The 18,274-nt window shown below is 38.8% G+C and overlaps 1 protein-coding gene across 1 annotated transcript in view; it reads right to left on the bottom strand.

Moving 5' to 3' along the window:
* The window catches only part of LOC132650654 (zinc finger protein 658B-like), a gene marked incomplete at both ends in the record, with an annotated part of 116,205 nt that extends 99,509 nt beyond the window's left edge, over nt 1-16,696 (bottom strand). The window contains one exon of the mRNA XM_060376004.1: nt 15,865-16,696. Coding sequence (XP_060231987.1) covers nt 15,865-16,696 — 832 coding nt within the window. The remainder of the gene's footprint in view (nt 1-15,864) is intronic.
* Nucleotides 16,697-18,274: the final 1,578 nt, after the last annotated feature.

Genomic DNA, 18,274 nt, shown 5'->3' with positions numbered 1-18,274 from the left:
TCAGACCACCATAGCCTAAAACTGGACCTCAACAACAACAGAAACTACAAAAGCATACATACATATGGTAACTAAACAACTCTCTACTCAGTGACAGCTTTCTCAGGAAAGAAACAAAAAAAGAAATTGGAGACTTCCTAAAATTCAATGAAAATGAAGGCACAAAATACCAAAAGTTATGGAAAATGATGAAAGTGCTTCTAAGAGGAAATTTCATAGCACTAAGTTTCTTCAAAAAGAAGTTCTAGACAAGCAATTTAATGGCAAACCTAAAATCCCTAGTATAAAAAGAAGTAGACACACACAAGAAGAGAAGATGATTGGAAATATTCAAACTCAGAGCTGAAATCAATGAATTAGAAACAAAGAAAACAATTCAAAGAATCAATGTGACCAAAAGCTGGTTCTTTGACAAAATCAACAATATAGACAAACCCTTAGTAAATCTAACTAAAAGGCTAATAGAAACTATCCAAATCAGCAAAATCAGAAATCAAAATGGGGGCATAACAAGAGACACTGAGGAAATCCAAACAATCATTAGGTCATAGTACAAAAGCCTACATACCACAAAATTTGAAAATCTAAATGAAATGGACAATTTTCTTGATAGATTCCATCTACCAAAATTAAATCAAGATCAGGCAGAAAGATTGAATAGTCCTATATCCCCCAAGGAAATAGAAGCAGTCACCACAAGTCTCTCTTCCAAAAAAAATGCCCAGGCCACATGGTTTCAGCACAGAATTCTACCAGACCTTCAAAGAAGTGCTACCTCCAATTCAACTTAAATTATTCCACAAAATAGAAACAGAAGGAACATTACCAAATTCATTCTAGATAGCCACAGTCACCTTGAAACCTAAACTACACAAAGACCCAACCAAAAAAGAGAAATTCAGACCTATTGCTCTTATGAGAATTGGTGGAAAAATATTCAATAAAATATTGGCAAACCTAATTCAAGAATATATAAAAGATATCATCCACCATGACCAAGTAGGCTTCATCTCATGCATGCAGGGGTGGTTCAGTAAATGGAAATCCATCATTTAAACAAACTGAAGGAGGAAAACCACATGATCATCTCCTTAGACACTTGACAAAATCCAACATCCATTCATGTTTAAAGTCTTGGAGAGATCAGATATACAAGGCACATAGCTAAACATAGTGAAGAAAATACACAGCAAGTCTATAGCTAACATCAAACTAAATGGAAAAAAAACTTACATCAATCCCACTGAAATCAGGGACAAGGCAAGGCTGCCCAAGTACTGGAAGTCTTCGCTAGAGCAATAAGACAACTAAAGGAGATCAAGGGGATACAAATTGGAATGGAAGAAATCAAAGTATCACTATTTGCAGAAGATATGATAGTCTACATGAATGACACCAAAAATTCATCCAGAGAACACCTTCAGCTGATAAACACCTTCAGCCTTGCCAGGCCACAGAGGAGGACAATCAAGTCAGTTTGGATGAGATCAGATAAGCTAGGGTCAGATGAAAGGGGAAGAGGACCTCCCTTATCTCTGGACTTGGAGAGGGGCATAGGAGGAGATGAGGAGGAGTAGGTGGAATTGGGAGGGGAGGAAAGAGGGGGCTACAGCTGGGATACAAAGTGAATAAGCTCTAATTAGTATAAAAAATAAAAACTTAATTTAAAAAATTGAACAGCAAAAAGTTTAAAGAAAAAAGTTGCACTTAGCACTTTTGGAACTGAATACAGCTGGCAGCCTTCAACAAAGATAGTGGTAAAACCATGGCTCCACCTTCTTTATCCATGAACCAACATGGTGGCTAGCCATGTGTTGCTGCATACTGTGGCCGCCAATGCAAAACAGCCATTAGGTGTCACTGATGGTGTTACTACAGCCTACAGTATAGCACTGTGGAGCATTTACAGTTCCCCATAACTAAAATTTCTAAAATTGTAATCAAATACGTTTTAGAACCAACTGCATAAAAGAACAGTACTTTAACTATTCTGGCCATACCAAACCTGTCAGCCAGAAAGAAACGGCATTAATCCATTCACTCAGGAGCTGGTGGTAGGTATATAATGGTTAACAATTACCTGAATACAACCCTGTATAACCCTATGGTAACATGGAGCTGCAGTTTTATTCTCCTGTTAAAGAGCATAAGCAGACATTTTGCATCGAATAATCTCCAGCCTTTTAAGTGAAAAACAACATATTTTACAGTTCTTTCTCAAATCATATTTGCAGGAACACAAAACCAAAGCAAATACAGTTCATATGTCCTCTGGCTTTCTATACATACTCTGATTTTCCATAAAATTCTATATAACTTCCGGTTACTTTGGACAAGCTATTCCTTTCTTTTTTTTACTTTTTTTCTTTTCTTTTCTCTTCTTTTCCTTTCCTTTCTTTTCTTTTCTTTCCCTTTCCTTTCCTTCCCTTTCTTTTCTTTATTGTCACAGTTTCTTGCCTTCTCTCTTGCTTTTCAGACAACATAAAAACCTTCATCAAAATCCTCTCAACATTTCTTTACTAAGCCATGGGTTTTTTACCATCTTGAGATGATACACTGTAAAAACTGCACTTTTCTTAATTGCTTCAAACAATATGGCTTAGTTTCATTTGGTAAAATGAATAAAATAAATACCAAGGTCTCTTGACCTTCTCAAAGGGTCGAGAAACTGTTCTATGTTCTTTGTTAGATAGCCCAAGGTCATTATTTTAAATGCCTGATAAACTTTAAAATGTGTCATAGTCTTAAACATTTAAACATTCTCCAAAACTTGTTTTTGCTATATGAAAATAAATTACTCTTTTTATGAGTAAAACCACAAAGCATAACCATAGTTTTGAAAGTCAGAATCAAATTTTAAAACCAAATTTTACCAGTGCGAACAATCCAATCTCTAAATTCAATACCAATTTAGAATGAGTCTTGTTTTCTTAGTCTAAAAGGAAACAGGATAAACAAAATTCATTTTGACTAAGAGGTTCTGTAACCACTCTTTTCCTTTGTTCTACCCCACGTGGCAATTTCAAAATGGTGGAGTCACATCAGAATGCATGACAAGCCACATGGTTGCTATTTAAAAACATCTGTGCTTCTGTAGATCTAATAAACACATATGCACACATATATGTTCTAAACAAGAGTTTGAATTTAATCTTTAGACATATTCAATAACTGTTAAGCTATAAACAAGACATACAGAGCATATTAACCGTTTAAGATCAGTCAAAAATATGAAGTGGCGATATATACATTTAAACTGAGAAAACTTCTCTTACTCCATCCAGCTGTAATTGCCCTATCAGTCTGGGAAAGCTCTCACAGCCCACCCTGCTCTTGGGTGTCCTCTATCTGTCCCACCCTGAGGCATTCTCCTACCAAAGACCAAAGGCTTCCCAGCTTATAGTGCTAGGAGCATGGGGCAAGCAAAGTCACCATAGTGCATAGCTGTTTGGTCACCTGCCTACTGAGACCATCATAAACAAACAAACAAACCCATAAAAGAAGACAAGAAAATAATGTACCAATACAATGTATACAAAAAGAAAGGGAGAGGAAAGAAAACCCAAAGGGGTAGTGGACCATTTCTCAATGGCTCTCTTCCCTGTTCCATTAGAAGGTGGCCTTCCCCCAAATTGAGCTACATACAATTATACTAGCCTGAAATGGCAGCCCGTTATTATACCAGACCAGTTGATCTGAAATCTCAATTCCCTCAGCCCACTCCTGCCATGGGGCATTGCTGCTGCTGCCCCCACCATGATGAAAATGCACTCAACAATCATAGCTCCTAGCTGGGCAGGAGCAGTCCTGACAATTTCATCCCCAGACCCACCCTTGCATTCTCTCCCTCTGGCTGCCAGAACACCTGATTCTGCTACAGCAGGACGTGGGGAAGGTGAACAGCATGAGGGTGGAGGGGCTGAAAGGAACAAGGAGGGATTACAGCAAGTCTGTTTCATAGCATCATCACAGTCCCAATACTCCAATACAAACAAACATTCATAAACACAAGGAACAAAATAGACAGACAAATGCATGCATACTTGCTGCTACACTACTGAAAACAAAACCAGAACCAAGTGTTTGGTTTTTGTTCATGGTTGGAAAGGCAAAAGCAGAAACAGGTTCTTCCTCTGGGAAAGGCACATCTGTGCCAAAGAAGTTTCTAAACACAAGGACTAAAATAGGACAGGTGCAGACTGAGTGGCCGTGTAGCCAGATCATAAGGTAAGCTCAGATCCATGGAACTTTAGATCACTGCTCTGGTTTCCCTGCCACAAAAGCTCCAGAGCAGTGTGTGATTCTGAATCACCTCCCAACCTCAGGACTCTACCCAAGTGCTCACCAAAAAAAAGAAAAAAGAAAAAAGAAAAGAAAAAGAAAACAAACAAACAAACAACAACAACAACAAAAAAAACAACGAAGCCAGGGGTAATCCCCTGACTTTGGCAGCTGTGATTACCCCGAAGTCTTCCTCTGATCACATCCTGCTGCCATCACCAATATGAACACCTGAGGATTTTTTAGAATAGAGGACAGAAAGTAATCACACACATGCACACTTAGATACTTAAGAGCCGCAATAAGACCATCTAGGTCAGGGTCCTGGAGTCTTGGGGATCCTGATGAGCCCCGCAAATGTTACTCTCAGTTCATGAGACCCCAAAAGGTCACCAGGAATGGACTCCACTGAAAACATATGAGGGTTTATTTAATACAAGCTCGAGTCCGGGTCACAACAACCTCCTTGGTGAAGAGGAGGAGTATGGCAGGGTGGTCTAGGGCAACAAGGTTTTTAAAGGGAAAAGCCATAGGCAGTGAGTTACATGCCTTGGAGTTACATGACTGTGTAAGGGAAATTTACTTTTGAAATGATTGTTTTACTTTACATGCTAAGACACTAAATGGTTCTGGTCTGAAAATCTGGTCCGGTAACCTAGCAACTATATCTCTACTGGGCAAGAAAAGAATGTGGTAGGGCTAGTTCAACCCTGAAGGTGGCTGGACATGTATACACCTGTCTGGTCTTTCTTCAGTCTTATGCTTCAAACTTTAAACCAAAGCCCCTCCCCAAAAAATTAAAAAATAAAACCTAAATTTTGAATCTTTGGTCTCTCACTGTGTAGTAATTCCTTTGTCTCAGAAATGTAAAAACTATGAAGCCCACTGGAATTTGCTTCACCCATGTGATGTAAATATGTAAATATGTATATTGATGTGTTTGCATGAACTAGGTCAGTCTGTTTTTTTGGTATATTTTACATGAGTGTATGTCAATGATCTGGCTATAAGGAGTTCCTTTTTCATCGTCCATGGAATATGTGCAAATATATACAGATTTATATATCTGATCATTTGTCTACGTGTATGTATGGGAGAACAGGCCACAACAGCTGGTCAGGGAAGATGTTTTCTTAAAGGGAAGCTTGAACTTGCTACAGTTCCTGCAGAGGACATGCTAGCTGAAATCAGCATCATCGTCATAAGTAAGCTTGTAGGACTTTGTTAGTAAAATTTCTTGTTTCACCCACTTTTTTCAGTGAGTGTGTGTGCCTGTGACCTCTATCTTTTCTATCCATTTCTCTTTAGATCATGGAGGGTTAATGGGACCCTAAAACTCTACCAGACCTCTGAGCCTGCCTCAGAGACAGGAAAGATGATTGCCACTGAGCCCATAGTGGCCTGAAGAGTATCTCCGGGTAAACAAGCCTGGAATTCTTTGTCAGTCTAATTAAGACCACCTGTTGTTAAGCAATAAAAACATTAGGGAAAGAGTGACTTTGTTGTCAGAGTGACCAGAAAGCCTTAAGTGGCTCAATTGGTAAAGCACTAGGCTCCAGGTAAGGAGACTGGGGATTAACACCTAAATAAAACTGCTTTTGACTTCATCAAGATGCCCAAATCAAGTTTAGATATACAGAAAGAGACAAATATCAGTCCCTGACCCTGAATTCACCTGCTTCAGTCTTTCCAAGCTGGGTATTCACTTCTGGATATTAACAATTATCAATTATTTTGAGGCTAAAATTTCATCGTGAAATTTCTTTCTTCCCTTTTCTTTCTCCAGGCCTTCCCACACACTGCCCCATGCTCACCTTCAAATTCATGGCTTCTTTCTTCATTGTTATTTCATGTGTTATATATACATGTATTTTAAAATATAAACTGCTTGTTTTTTGAAGTATATGCAAATTTATTGTCTTTAATCAGTGCTTTCAGTTCCAAAATCATGTAAGATAATTACAGACATATATACATAAACTGTGACAGAACCCTTTTCCATTTTATCTCATATTTTTAATTATAAGATGAAAATGTTTTACTGTCTTGACCACAGTAAATTACTTACAAATGATGTAAGATTGTGAAGCTTCTCTTGCTGATGAGTGAGGCTTACCTGCCATGGTAGACTCTCACCCTTGTTTGTGTCTTCTTTAGATCCCATTTCAGTTTTGCTCAACAGCATTTTCTGGAGGGCATGGGCCACTGCCTACACTACATTTCATATGGAATAGCTGGGCTCAGACTTGGTCATCCCATCATTTTCTTCTGATTTAATCTGTATTGAAATGTTTGCTGTGTATGGTTTATGATTTCCACATAGCAAAGCAGGTGAGCAATCAAAGTTGTCAATCCAAAATTTATGGAAGAATCTCCTGGGTACTGGGGGATGTAGGTGTCTCGAGAAAATGCTTTAAGCAAGGGATGGTTCTTTTCTTTTAACATGAGAAGATTCCTCTGAAATAGTTTATAAAATCATTCTTATTTGATAGACTGTAAATATAATGTGTTGTTTGGCCACGTTCCACACCTTCCTTCTGGTTGAAAATATTTTGCCATAAGGAAAACACATCAATTATTTATATCACTATAGACTACCTGTATATTTGCCTGTGTATTTTGGTTCAAGTCCAGCAAATCAACACCAACTAGTACCCAAGTATCAATTAGCTGGGATTTTTTCCGAAAACAGACACACACATAGATTGATCTTTCTTCCTTCTTTCTTCCTCCTCCACCTCTTCCTTTTTTTCTTGGCCCATGTATATATGCCTTCATGTCAGCAGAGGAAGCCTTATGCACAGAGCTTACCACTGAGCACAGTGCACCTTACCTACTAAGCCTCCAGCACACCAAGCATTATTTAGTGTCCTGCCTGCTCACACACCGCTGGCCAGCAGAGGGCGCCAGAACACCCTAAACAAGGTCATGATGCCCAACCTGAGCTCAGGCGGGTTGGACCAATCCCCCCAGGATGCAGGCAGCAGTGTGGGAGTGCAGGATTGTGCATCTCTCTTTAGTCACCCCCCGCCGTCTGCGGTTCTGCCCCACGCACGAGGCGTTAGGGGACTCCAGGCATACGGACTGACAGATGTCGGTGGACAGGGGAGGGATTGCTTGCAGTCAAATATCTGAGTCCCCCACCCCGTCTCCCTCATGAATCCTGTCCCTTATGCTGCCTATAAAGCCCCTGCGGGCTAGTCCCTAAATCACGTGCCGGGGTCCCTCAGCTTTGCTCATGGGTGGCATGGCAAAAAGCCTGGAAGTAGGCTGGGGAAGCCTCTTCACGCTACTGCAGGCCTCAGTGGCATACAGCCAACACAGCCTTTCCCCTGGTCCCTGTGTTGGTAAATCTAAGGTCTTGCCAGACAAGCTTGCAAGAGCCTTTAATCCAGGCACATGGGATGCAGACACAGGATGATCCTTGTGATTTCAATGTAAGCCTGGTTGGCAAAGACAGTCCAGGACAGTCAGGCCTACACAGAGAAACCCAGTCTTAAAAATCAAATCAGAAAATAAGATTAAAACAGAACATTTGCGCTGGGTTTGGTGGCACAGGCCTTTATTCCCAGCAGTCTAGCAGGCAGAAGCAGGCCAATCTCAGTGAGTTCAATATCAGCCTGGTCTACAAATTTAGTCCAAGTTAGCCAGGGATAAAACAGAGAAACTCTGTCTCAAAATACCAAATCATTCATGTATATAAATTCATGCATATAAATTTTAATATATATTTAAATACATCTTTAATATATTTATTAAATATAAAGTTATTGAATGTATTAATATGAGTTAATGTTTGATAAATATATAATGTAGTTAATATATTATATATTTAATATATATCAATACATATTTTGTTTTAATCATATATATAAAATCTGAGCCAGGCATGGTGGCACATGTCTGTAATGCCAGCTCTCTGGGAGGCACAACTATGCTGATCTGCATGAGTTCAATGTCACCCTGGTCTACAAATCAAGTCTAGGACATGCAAGGGAACAGAGTCTAATAAAACAGGGTCCTTCACACCCACATATCTAGAGTTGTCTAAAATAACAGAGTGTGACTTAACCTATGTTATAAGAAAGTCTTGCCAGGCATGGTGGCACACATCCTTAGTCTCAGCACTTGAGAGGCTGAAGAAGGTGGGTCTCTGTGAGTTCAAGGTTAAACTGAATTACAGAGAGAATCCTGGACAGGCAACAATGCACAGAGACACCATGTCTCAAAAAAAGCACATTAAGTTAAATGAAATGAAATGAAAAGAAAATATCAAATCCTGGCATATTGTCACATGCCTTTAATACCAGCACTCTGGCTGGCAAAGGGGGTGGATCTATGTGAATTGAAGGCCTGCTTGGTCTAGAAAGCATGTCCAGATCAGTCAAAGCCATACAGAAAAAAAACTGTGTCTCAAAAAACAGCTTCCTGAGATGTAAACAAAAAAGGTTAATTTCTTTACTCATTTCTGAGGGCTCAGGTTGGAGCTGAGGACAGAGATCTACTTGAGTGGGAAAACGACCTCAGGCATGTTTCTTTCTTTCTTTGTTTCTTTGTGTGTTTTTATTTTTAAATTATTCACATGGCCCAGGGTCATGTCCACTTTGGATTTTCCCAGGTGTCCCTGCTCTGTCTATACTCTTCCTCAGATCTGAAATAACTTACTCCTCCCCCATACCTAGTACCCATCAGGTTCATTTCTTTTATATTTCTTTTTTATTCACTGAACACTTCTAGTCTCTCACTCAAGGGGGAAGAAACTTTTTATTTTCCTGTAGAGACATTGAACCCTCCTAAGCTGACCAGGCTGGAAACCCAGTCCCCAGCAAGCAGCCGGAAAGAAGAAATGTTAATATTTACAAGAAATTGTGAACATCATGATTTATTGTACATAAAAACATTTTCTGGTCCTGGAATTACCATGATTAGATGAATTTTTAATGCTGTGACAGTTCAGGCAGACTGTTGGGTGAACGTTTTGAAAGGCAAATGTTGTTATAAACAAAAATGAAAATTCCAACCATTCTATTTTACCAATAAAGATTCAGGAGCCAGATGCTGCAGAGAAAAGATTCTAGCTCAGAGATGCAGATAAAGCACCCAGCTGGCCTTCCTTCTCAGCTTCAGTCGAAATGGAGAAAAAAAAATGTTCACTAGCTCAACTCATGCCCAGGAGAAAAAAAGCCAAAAATCTTGAGGCCAAAGGCTTCCTAGAAATCCCGGGGTGCTAAGGAGCTGAAGCTTAAGCTAAAGCTAAAGCAAAAGTCTGAGATAAGCCTTTCCACACTGTCTTAAATACCCCTCAACTCAAAGTCCCTCCTGCTCTTTAATGTCTGTAAGCATGTTTCTGGCTTCAATTCTTGACCTAGGGTTAACTTTAGTAAATCTTGTGTCCAGAAAGTTCTTGGATTAAAGGTGTCTGCTAGAGCTGGTTGAACCATACCATAATCACCTGTTTACAATAAACAAAAATTTCTTGGATTGTAGGTGTGTGATAGGGCTCAATCACACTGATCAATAAACAGTGTTTTACCATTCACAATTTTGGGGTTCATAATGGGATCAAATATCCTGCAACATTTCCCCTTTTGGCTAAATGAAAGACTTCTCCCTCTAACATCAATAAACTATCTACTATCAGGTATAAATGACATTCACAATGTCTAGTCTGTATGTAATTAGCAAACTTGAAAAAAGTATTCTACTCTCTATCTTGATGAATCAAAAGTTCTGTACCAATTTTAGTAGGTTTATCCTCTTTTATATGTCTATATGAGTGAGTATATACAGTGTGCATCTTTCTGCTTCTGAGATAGCTCACTCGGGATGATCCTTTCCAGGTCCCACCATTTACCTGCAAATTTCATGATTTCCTTGTTTTTTTTTTATTGCTGAGTAATATTCCATTTTGTAGTTATACCACAATTTGTGCATCCATTCCTCCACTGAGGGGCATCTGGGCTGTTTCCAGCTTCTGGCTATTACAAATAAGGCTGCTACAAACATGGTTGAGTAAATGTCCTTATTGTGTACTTGAGCCCCTTTTGGGTATATGTCTAGGAGTGGTATAGGTGGATCTTGAGGAAGTGCTATTCCTAGTTGTGTGAGAAAGCGCCAGGTTGCTTTCTAGAGTGGTTGTACAAGTTAAACTCTGTACACCTAAAGAAACTAATCAAGAGGAAGGACTCTTGCTAAAATGCTCAATTCCTATCCAGAAAGGCAAAGAGGATGGACATCAGAAGAAGGAGAAAAGAGGGATCAATTCAGGAGCCTGACACAGAGGACCTCTGAAAGGCTCTGCCCTGCAGAATATCAATGCAGATCCTGAGACTTATGGGCAACCTTTGGGCAGAGTGCAGGGAATCTTATCAAAGAAACAGGAAACAGTAAGATCTGGAGAGGACAGGAACCCCACAAGGAGAGCAACAGAACCAAAAAATCTGAGCACAGGGGTCTTTCCTGAGATTGTTACTCCAACCAAGGACTCTGCATGGTGATAACCTAAGACCTCTGCACATACGTAGCCCATGGCAGTTCAGTATTCAAGTGGGTTCCATTGTGATAGGAACAGGGACTGTCTCTGACATGAACTGATTGGCCTGCTCTGTAATTACCTCCCTCGGAGGGGGAATCAGCATTTTCAGGCCACAGAAGAGGACAAGGAAGCCACTCCTGATGAGACCTAATTGACTAAGATCAGAAGGAAGGAAAAGAAGTCCTCTCCTATCAGTGGACTTGGGGAAGGGCATGCATGCAGAGGGCTGAGGAAGGGAGGGATTGGGACAGGAGGAGGGAGGGAACCACGGGGGGATACAAAGTGAGTAAAATGTAATTAATAAAAATAATGATAATTAAATAATTATAAATAAAATAAATAAATAGTAAATAAATAATTAATTCTAAATTAAAAAAAATAAATAATTATAATTAAAGAAAAATTGTGGTTTTTATTTTTTGAGGTATTTCTGCATTGGGATTTTTACGTAATGAGTTATTTCATAGGTAACATGGTTTTCAAACCACCTTTGATTTTTTTCCCCCCAGAAGTGTTCATAGTGTTCAGAATGGGGCAACTCATAGCAGTCTTGGAAACATTTAAACAGTTTTACTATTTTTATGTGTTTTCGTGTTTTCCCACGTGTATGTCTGTGCATGACATGCATGCCTATTGTCTGCAGGGGCCAGAAATAGGCAATGGATCTTCTGAAATTGTTCTTACACAAAGTAGCGAGATACTATGCCCATGCTGGTAAGAGAATTCAAGACTGTGGAAGTCTTATCAGTGATTTGATTTGATTTTAGTTCTTATTTTTTTTCACAATTTCTTGTTATATAGCCTGATTGAAACCCCCTTCCTCCAATCCCCCCAGTCCCACCATCCCTCCTTCTTCCTCCTCTCCCCTTTTCCTAGTGCAGGTAAAGGGGGAGTGCTTCACCATTGCCATCTCACATAGCCTGTTAAGTCCCATCAGGAGTGCATGGATCCTCTTCCTCCATGGCGGCATCCCAAGGGGTGAGTAATTAAAGAGCAGGCAATGGAGAATTTCTTTACCAAATATATATATATATATATATATATATATATATATATATATATATATATATATCTCACCCCAAAAAATTTACTTTAGAAATCATGAAAATAACATAATATCTTCCACAAGCCAAAAACAAACAAACAAACAAAAAACCAGACATTTTACTCTTTGGGCCATTATACTGAAAAAAAAATTTAAAAGCTTGAACATTATCACAGCTTTGAGTTTATTACTTTCATATTTATACCATTGAGAATTTATTTAGTCTTCCTACATGTGTATGAGTGTTTAATTAATGTTTTCTTGTGTGTCCCTGGTTGTATGCCCTTGCACCAACCACAGGCATGCACTGCTTTCGGGAAATTCTGAGCCTCTGACTGAGTGATCAAAATCCTTTACATGAACTGCCAGAGTTCTTAAATGAGGAGCCATCTCTCAAGACACATTATTTATTTATTAATGAAATTCCCTTTTTATTTTCCATATTATTGTCTGTTCACTCAAATGTGATCAACATGTTTGCTTATAATAATTTTATTAGTGAATCTGTTATTTAAGTGAAAGTATATTATTGTTTTATTAAAATATTTCGTTATGAATTTTTAATTTATTTTTATTATTACAATTTATTCACTTTGTATGCTATCTGTAGCCCCATCCCTCATCTCCCCCAAATCCCACCCTCCTTTCCTCATCTTCTCCTATACCCTACCTCAAGACAACTGATAGGGAGATCCTCCCCTCCTTCCATCTGACCCTAGCCTATCAGGTCTCATCAGGACTGGCTGCCTTGTCTTGCTCTGTGGCCTGCTAGCACTGCACTCTGCTTCAGGGGGAGGTAATCAAAGAGTTCATATCAGAGATGGCCCCTGCTCCCCTTACTAGGGTGTTGACTTGGAGGCTGAGCTGCCACGGGCTCCATCTGAGTATGGGGTTTAGGTATCTCCACGAATGGTCCTTGTTTGGAGTATCACTCCTTGAAAGAAACCCTGGGCCCAGAATTTTTCATCTGTCGCTCTCTTTGTGGAGCTCCTGTCCCCTCCAGGTCTTCCCAGCTCCCCCTTCTTTCATAAGATTCCCTGTGCTCTGTCCAAAGTTTGGCTGCGAGTCTCAGCATCTGCTTGGCTACCCTGTTAGACAGAGGCTCTCGGAGGCCCTCTCTGGTAGGTCCCTGTCCTTTCACTTCTTATCCCGCTCCCCCCCCCACCCGTGTACATCACATTGGCTTTCTGGGTGAGGACTGAGCGGTTTCCCGAAGGTCCTCCTTCTTGTTTTGCAAATTTTCACATGTTCATTCTGCATGATATGACTCAAAGTTCCTTATAAGTGAGTCTCTACCAGGCCTGTCTTTCTGCTTCTGGGATACCTCGCTCGGGATGACATGGGAAGACTAAATAAAATCTCAGATATAGAAATACGAAAGTAATAAACTCAAGGCTGTTAAAGTGTTCAAGCTTTCCTTTTCGGAAGGGCCACTCTCTTTCTCTAGTGGCCCAAAAAAAGTAAAATGTATGTTGTTTTGCTTGTGGAAGATATTATGTCATTTTAAAGATGTGTCTAAGGTAGATTATTGGGCTGTCTTTTCTTTTTTTTTAAATAAATTCTCAGTTCCATAGAATTTATTATTTATTTATTTATTATTGATTATTTTATTGATTTTTATTACAGAGTTAATAAAATGTAATTAATAAACAACAACAATAATAATAATAGTAGTAGTAGAAGTAATAAAATAATAAAACACTTCTCAAAAAAATTTCTCAGTTGCTTGCTCCTTGATTACTCACCCCCAGTGATGTAGCCTTGCCAGGCCCCAGACAACGAGGTTCCATGTCCTCCTTATGGACGTTAAGAAGCTAGGGGAAGATGGCAATGGTGGAGAGAACTCCCCCTTTCAGTGGAACAGGGGAAGAAGATAGGGGGAAAAGGGAGGGAGGGTGCTACTGGAAGGGGAGTTGTGGAATGGGTCTCCATTAGGTAATGATTAAAAAATGAGCTCACAAGGAAGAAAGGTGGCAAAGACAAAGATTCTATTGTTCTTTGCTTTCTTTATATCATCTTTCTTTTCTTTGAGGGAGGGCGGGTACCCAGACTGGACTCAAATTTTTGCTGTCAAGTTTTGTTTTTCTAATTAATTTGTATTTTATTAATCATTTTTATTTTTTCACAATTTATTCATTGTATACCCCTTTTTAAAGGCCACTTCCTCAACTCCTACTGGTCCCATACTCCTTCCCTCTTTCCCCCAAACCCTTTCCCCTAATCCTCTCAAAGGGGGAGTCCCCCTCCTCTCCCATCCATCCACACATTATCAGAACACTACTCAGCTATTAAAATGAGGGAAATAAAATTTCTGCTCTTATTACTTCTGCATAGGCCACTGTGCTCAACTCAGAAGACTTCATACTATGAAGCTTGCCTGTAAGCTTACTGTGAAATAAACAATAGGTATAACTCAGTTTAGAGAGTCTCACCCCAAAGACACTGTTTGATTTACCATCTCACATCAAGAAACATGTGAAATTTGAAATGCTATGAAGTGTGAAACATTTTTTTCACAAGCATTTCAGAGAACGTGGTTCTCTTGTTGCCTGGAGGCTGTTTCCCACCAGTCCAGGAAGGAAGGAGGCCCAGAAGATGAGGAAGCCACCCAGAAGATGAGGAAGCTTGGAAGCCACCCAAGCATAACAGTGATCAGAACACTCTGGGAACCACCTCAGAAAGTAAGTTCAACTTTAATTCCAGAAAACAAAGGTATGTACCCCTTAGGGAGTGACTGGGATGCTCTAAGGATAGGTGTAGATAATTGTTTAAAACAGGGCATTTCAAGGATGCTTGATTTGCATTAAACAGCACATTCCTATCATGTGAAAAAGAACATGGAACCTCATTTTCCTATATTTGAAGGGAGGGGAGTAATCAGGGATCTGTGTCAAAGGCCATGTATCAAACTTGATTGATGGCATCTCTGTCTAAAGGCACTCTCCAGATGAAGTCAGGCAGAGAAAACTCACCCTTTCCATGGTTATACAACTAGGCCAGCAGCAGGGTCATACATGCAAGAGAAAGCCTCCTCCCTCACATCTCAAACTTCAGTCTGGGTTGTGATGGTTTTCAATAGAACCCCTGGAACAATAGGTATGTGTACACAAAGAAACTTCTACAGGCTACCACTGTTGTGATACTCTCAGAGAACTTCCTGGCTGGTGTTAGTTCACCATTCCCTACATATTCATTCACTGGACTAAAAGTTTCTTGTGTAAATTGAGGCAATTGAAGACAGTAAATGTTGAGAATCAGGATTATCAATAAGTCTTCCATAAACACCTTATTATATAATACTGTTGCATGTAATTGATATTCAACATTCATTGTATTCTTTTTAAAAATAAGTTTATTTACTTTAAATTCCAATAGTAATCCCTCTCCCTTCTCTGCCCAATGACTACCCTCCGTTCCTATTGCCCCTTATTATATAGTACTGTTGCATGTTCCCTTCAGAAAAGGGAGGTCATTTCCACTGAGCTAGTTTTACAGTTCTGTTGCATCTCAGTGGACCAAAGTACACAAAGGCCTTTCCAAATTGCTTATACTCACAGAATTCCTCTCCAGTAAGGATACTTTTATGATGATGATGATTCTAGATTTGTGCAAGGCCTCACCATTTTAACACATTCATAAGTTTTTCCTCTATTATGAATCCTTTCATGATGATGAAGATTATACAAATGTGGAATGGTTTCACCATGTTAAAAGCACTCACAGTCTTTCTGTCCATTAGGGTTTCTTTCATGAGTGTGGAGATTATTCTGAAGTCCAAAAGTTTTTTCACATTGGTTACAGTCAGACATCTTTCCAGTATGTGTTATTTTATGTATTAGGAGATATTATGTGCAAAGGCTTTGCCACATAGTTATATTCATATGGTTTCCCTCCAGAATGTGCTGCTGTCTTAGGAGATGATTGTTACATGCAAAGGCTTTATCACACTAATTACCCTCACAAGGCTTCTCTCCACTGTGTGTCTTTTCCTGTTTTCGGAGACTACTCTGCTGTGCAAAGGCTTTATCACATTGGGTATATTCATAAGTTTTCTTTCCAGTATGTGTTCTTTTATGTCTTATGAGATGACTGTTTTCTGCAAAGGCTTTACCACACTGGTTACATTGATAAGGTTTCTCTCCAGTGTGTGTTCTTTTATGGCTCATGAGATGACTGTTTTTTGCAAAGGCTTTACCACACTGGTTACATTCATAAGGTTTCTCTCCAGTGTGTGTTCTTTTATGGCTTAAGAGAGTACTGTTTTGTGCAAAGGCTTTGCCACACTCATTACATTCATAAGGTTTCTCTCCAGTGTGTGTTCTTTTATGGCTTAAGAGAGTACTGTTTTCTGCAAAGGCTTTCCCACACTCATTACATTCATAAGGTTTCTCTCCAGTGTGTGTTCTTTTATGGCTCATGAGATGACTGTTTTCTGCAAAGGCTTTGCCACACTCATTACATTCATAAGGTTTCTCACCAGTGTGTGTTCTTTTATGGCTTATGAGATGACTGTTTTGTGCAAAGGCTTTGCCACACTCATTACATTCATAAGGTTTCTCTCCAGTGTGTGTTCTTTTATGGCTCATGAGATGACTGTTTTCTGCAAAGGCTTTGCCACACTCATTACATTCATAAGGTTTCTCACCAGTGTGTGTTCTTTTATGGCTTATGAGATGACTGTTTTGTGCAAAGGCTTTACCACACTGGTTACATTCATAAGGTTTCTCTCCAGTATGTGTTCTTTTATGCCGTATGAGCTGACTGCTTTTTGCAAAGGCTTTACCACATTGATTACATTTGTAAGGCTTCTCTCCAGTGTGTGTTCTTTTATGCCATATAAGAACAGTGATATAGGGGAAGGTTTTCCAACATAGAGTGCATTTAAAGGGTTTCTCTCCAGTATGACTGCTTTCATGCCTGCAAAGAAAATTGGCACATGTGAAAGATTTACCGCAGTCATTTCATTACACTAATAAATATATTTATCTATATGAATTAATTTTATAATTTTGTCTAATGGTAAAGAAGAATCAAATTTTAAAGTTTTATCACTTTATTTACATTCACGGTATTCTCCTTCATTACGGGTATTTTTGAAGATTCCTGTGATGGTAAGAGAATTTGTTATGTGGATCACTTTTATAGCATCATTTTTCTATAAGAGGTTTTCTACTATATATGAAGAGTATTATAAGAATTCAGAGTTTTACCACAGCAATCCCATTCACAAATTTTTGTACTGTATGAATGATACTTCATTTACAAAGTGAGCCAGGACAAGCAGAAGTTCCAAATTTCTAGTATTCATAGGTATTTTCAGCAATATGAGTTTGCTGATAAATTCTCAGTGAAGTTGCAAAACCAATTAACAGTAACCATTTATCACATTCAGAAAATTTACTCACAGTGGGGACTACTACCAAATCAATTGTTCTTGGAGAAAAACAGGGACACTGCTTCTTTCAATATCCCTATGCTCATGTGTCTTAGAATCATTTTGACATATGATATACCAGTTTAATTTACAAAAATAATAAAGATTCCCACATTGAATTAACACAGTTCATTTTTTGTTCATCATAGACATGTCATATAGGGATTAAGGTTTCTCCACAACAAAATTCTTGATTCTCATAAGCTGCTCCTTTCACTAAACTTTACAATGTTACTGCACGAAAATGAGTAACACTGGTTCTACTATAAATTTTTTGCTTATTAGAAGGTTTTGGACACATACTGATCACCAATTCAGTGTGTATACCTCTTACAATATCTGAGTAGATAGAATGAGACTAAACAGATTGGCAGTTCAAGTCAGTAGCTGTAATGTCCATATGATTCAAATGGTATTTTTGTTACAATATTATTTTTTTTCTTCTATCTTAGGGGAGTGCCTTGTAAACACAAATCAGATACCTGACATTGAAGTACATAGAATTATGAGATTTTAATGATCATCAGTACGCATAAAGCAGTGCTGTTTTTACACTGTTGCTTTTCTTTAAAACTTCCAGGACACAGCCATGTGTGCTGGTACATGCCTTCAATCCCAGCACTTGTGGAGGTAGAAGCAGGCAGATCTGTGTGATTTTGAGGTCAGGCTGGTCTAACAAGCAAGTCTAAGAAAGTCACAGATACCCAGAAAAAAAATCTTTTTCAAAAACAGAAAATAAAAAGCAGCCAATAAACAAACAAACAAAAAACACCAAACTTCCAGGACACATTAAAATTTAAGATTTATATCTGTATCAACATGCACATAAAGTTACCTTTTATTACTTGTAGAACTTTGAAAATGTTCTTCAATATTATGGTCATCCCAATTGTAGCCTAAAATATAGTACCAGAAAATATATATTATTGGAAATATCATGTTATTATTAAGGTAAACTTAACTCACTATCTTCTTTTTT

This window comes from Meriones unguiculatus (assembly GCF_030254825.1).
Source record: "Meriones unguiculatus strain TT.TT164.6M chromosome 13 unlocalized genomic scaffold, Bangor_MerUng_6.1 Chr13_unordered_Scaffold_28, whole genome shotgun sequence".
Classification (NCBI taxonomy): Eukaryota; Metazoa; Chordata; class Mammalia; order Rodentia; family Muridae; genus Meriones; species Meriones unguiculatus.
This window is presented reverse-complemented; position numbering and strand designations above follow the sequence as displayed.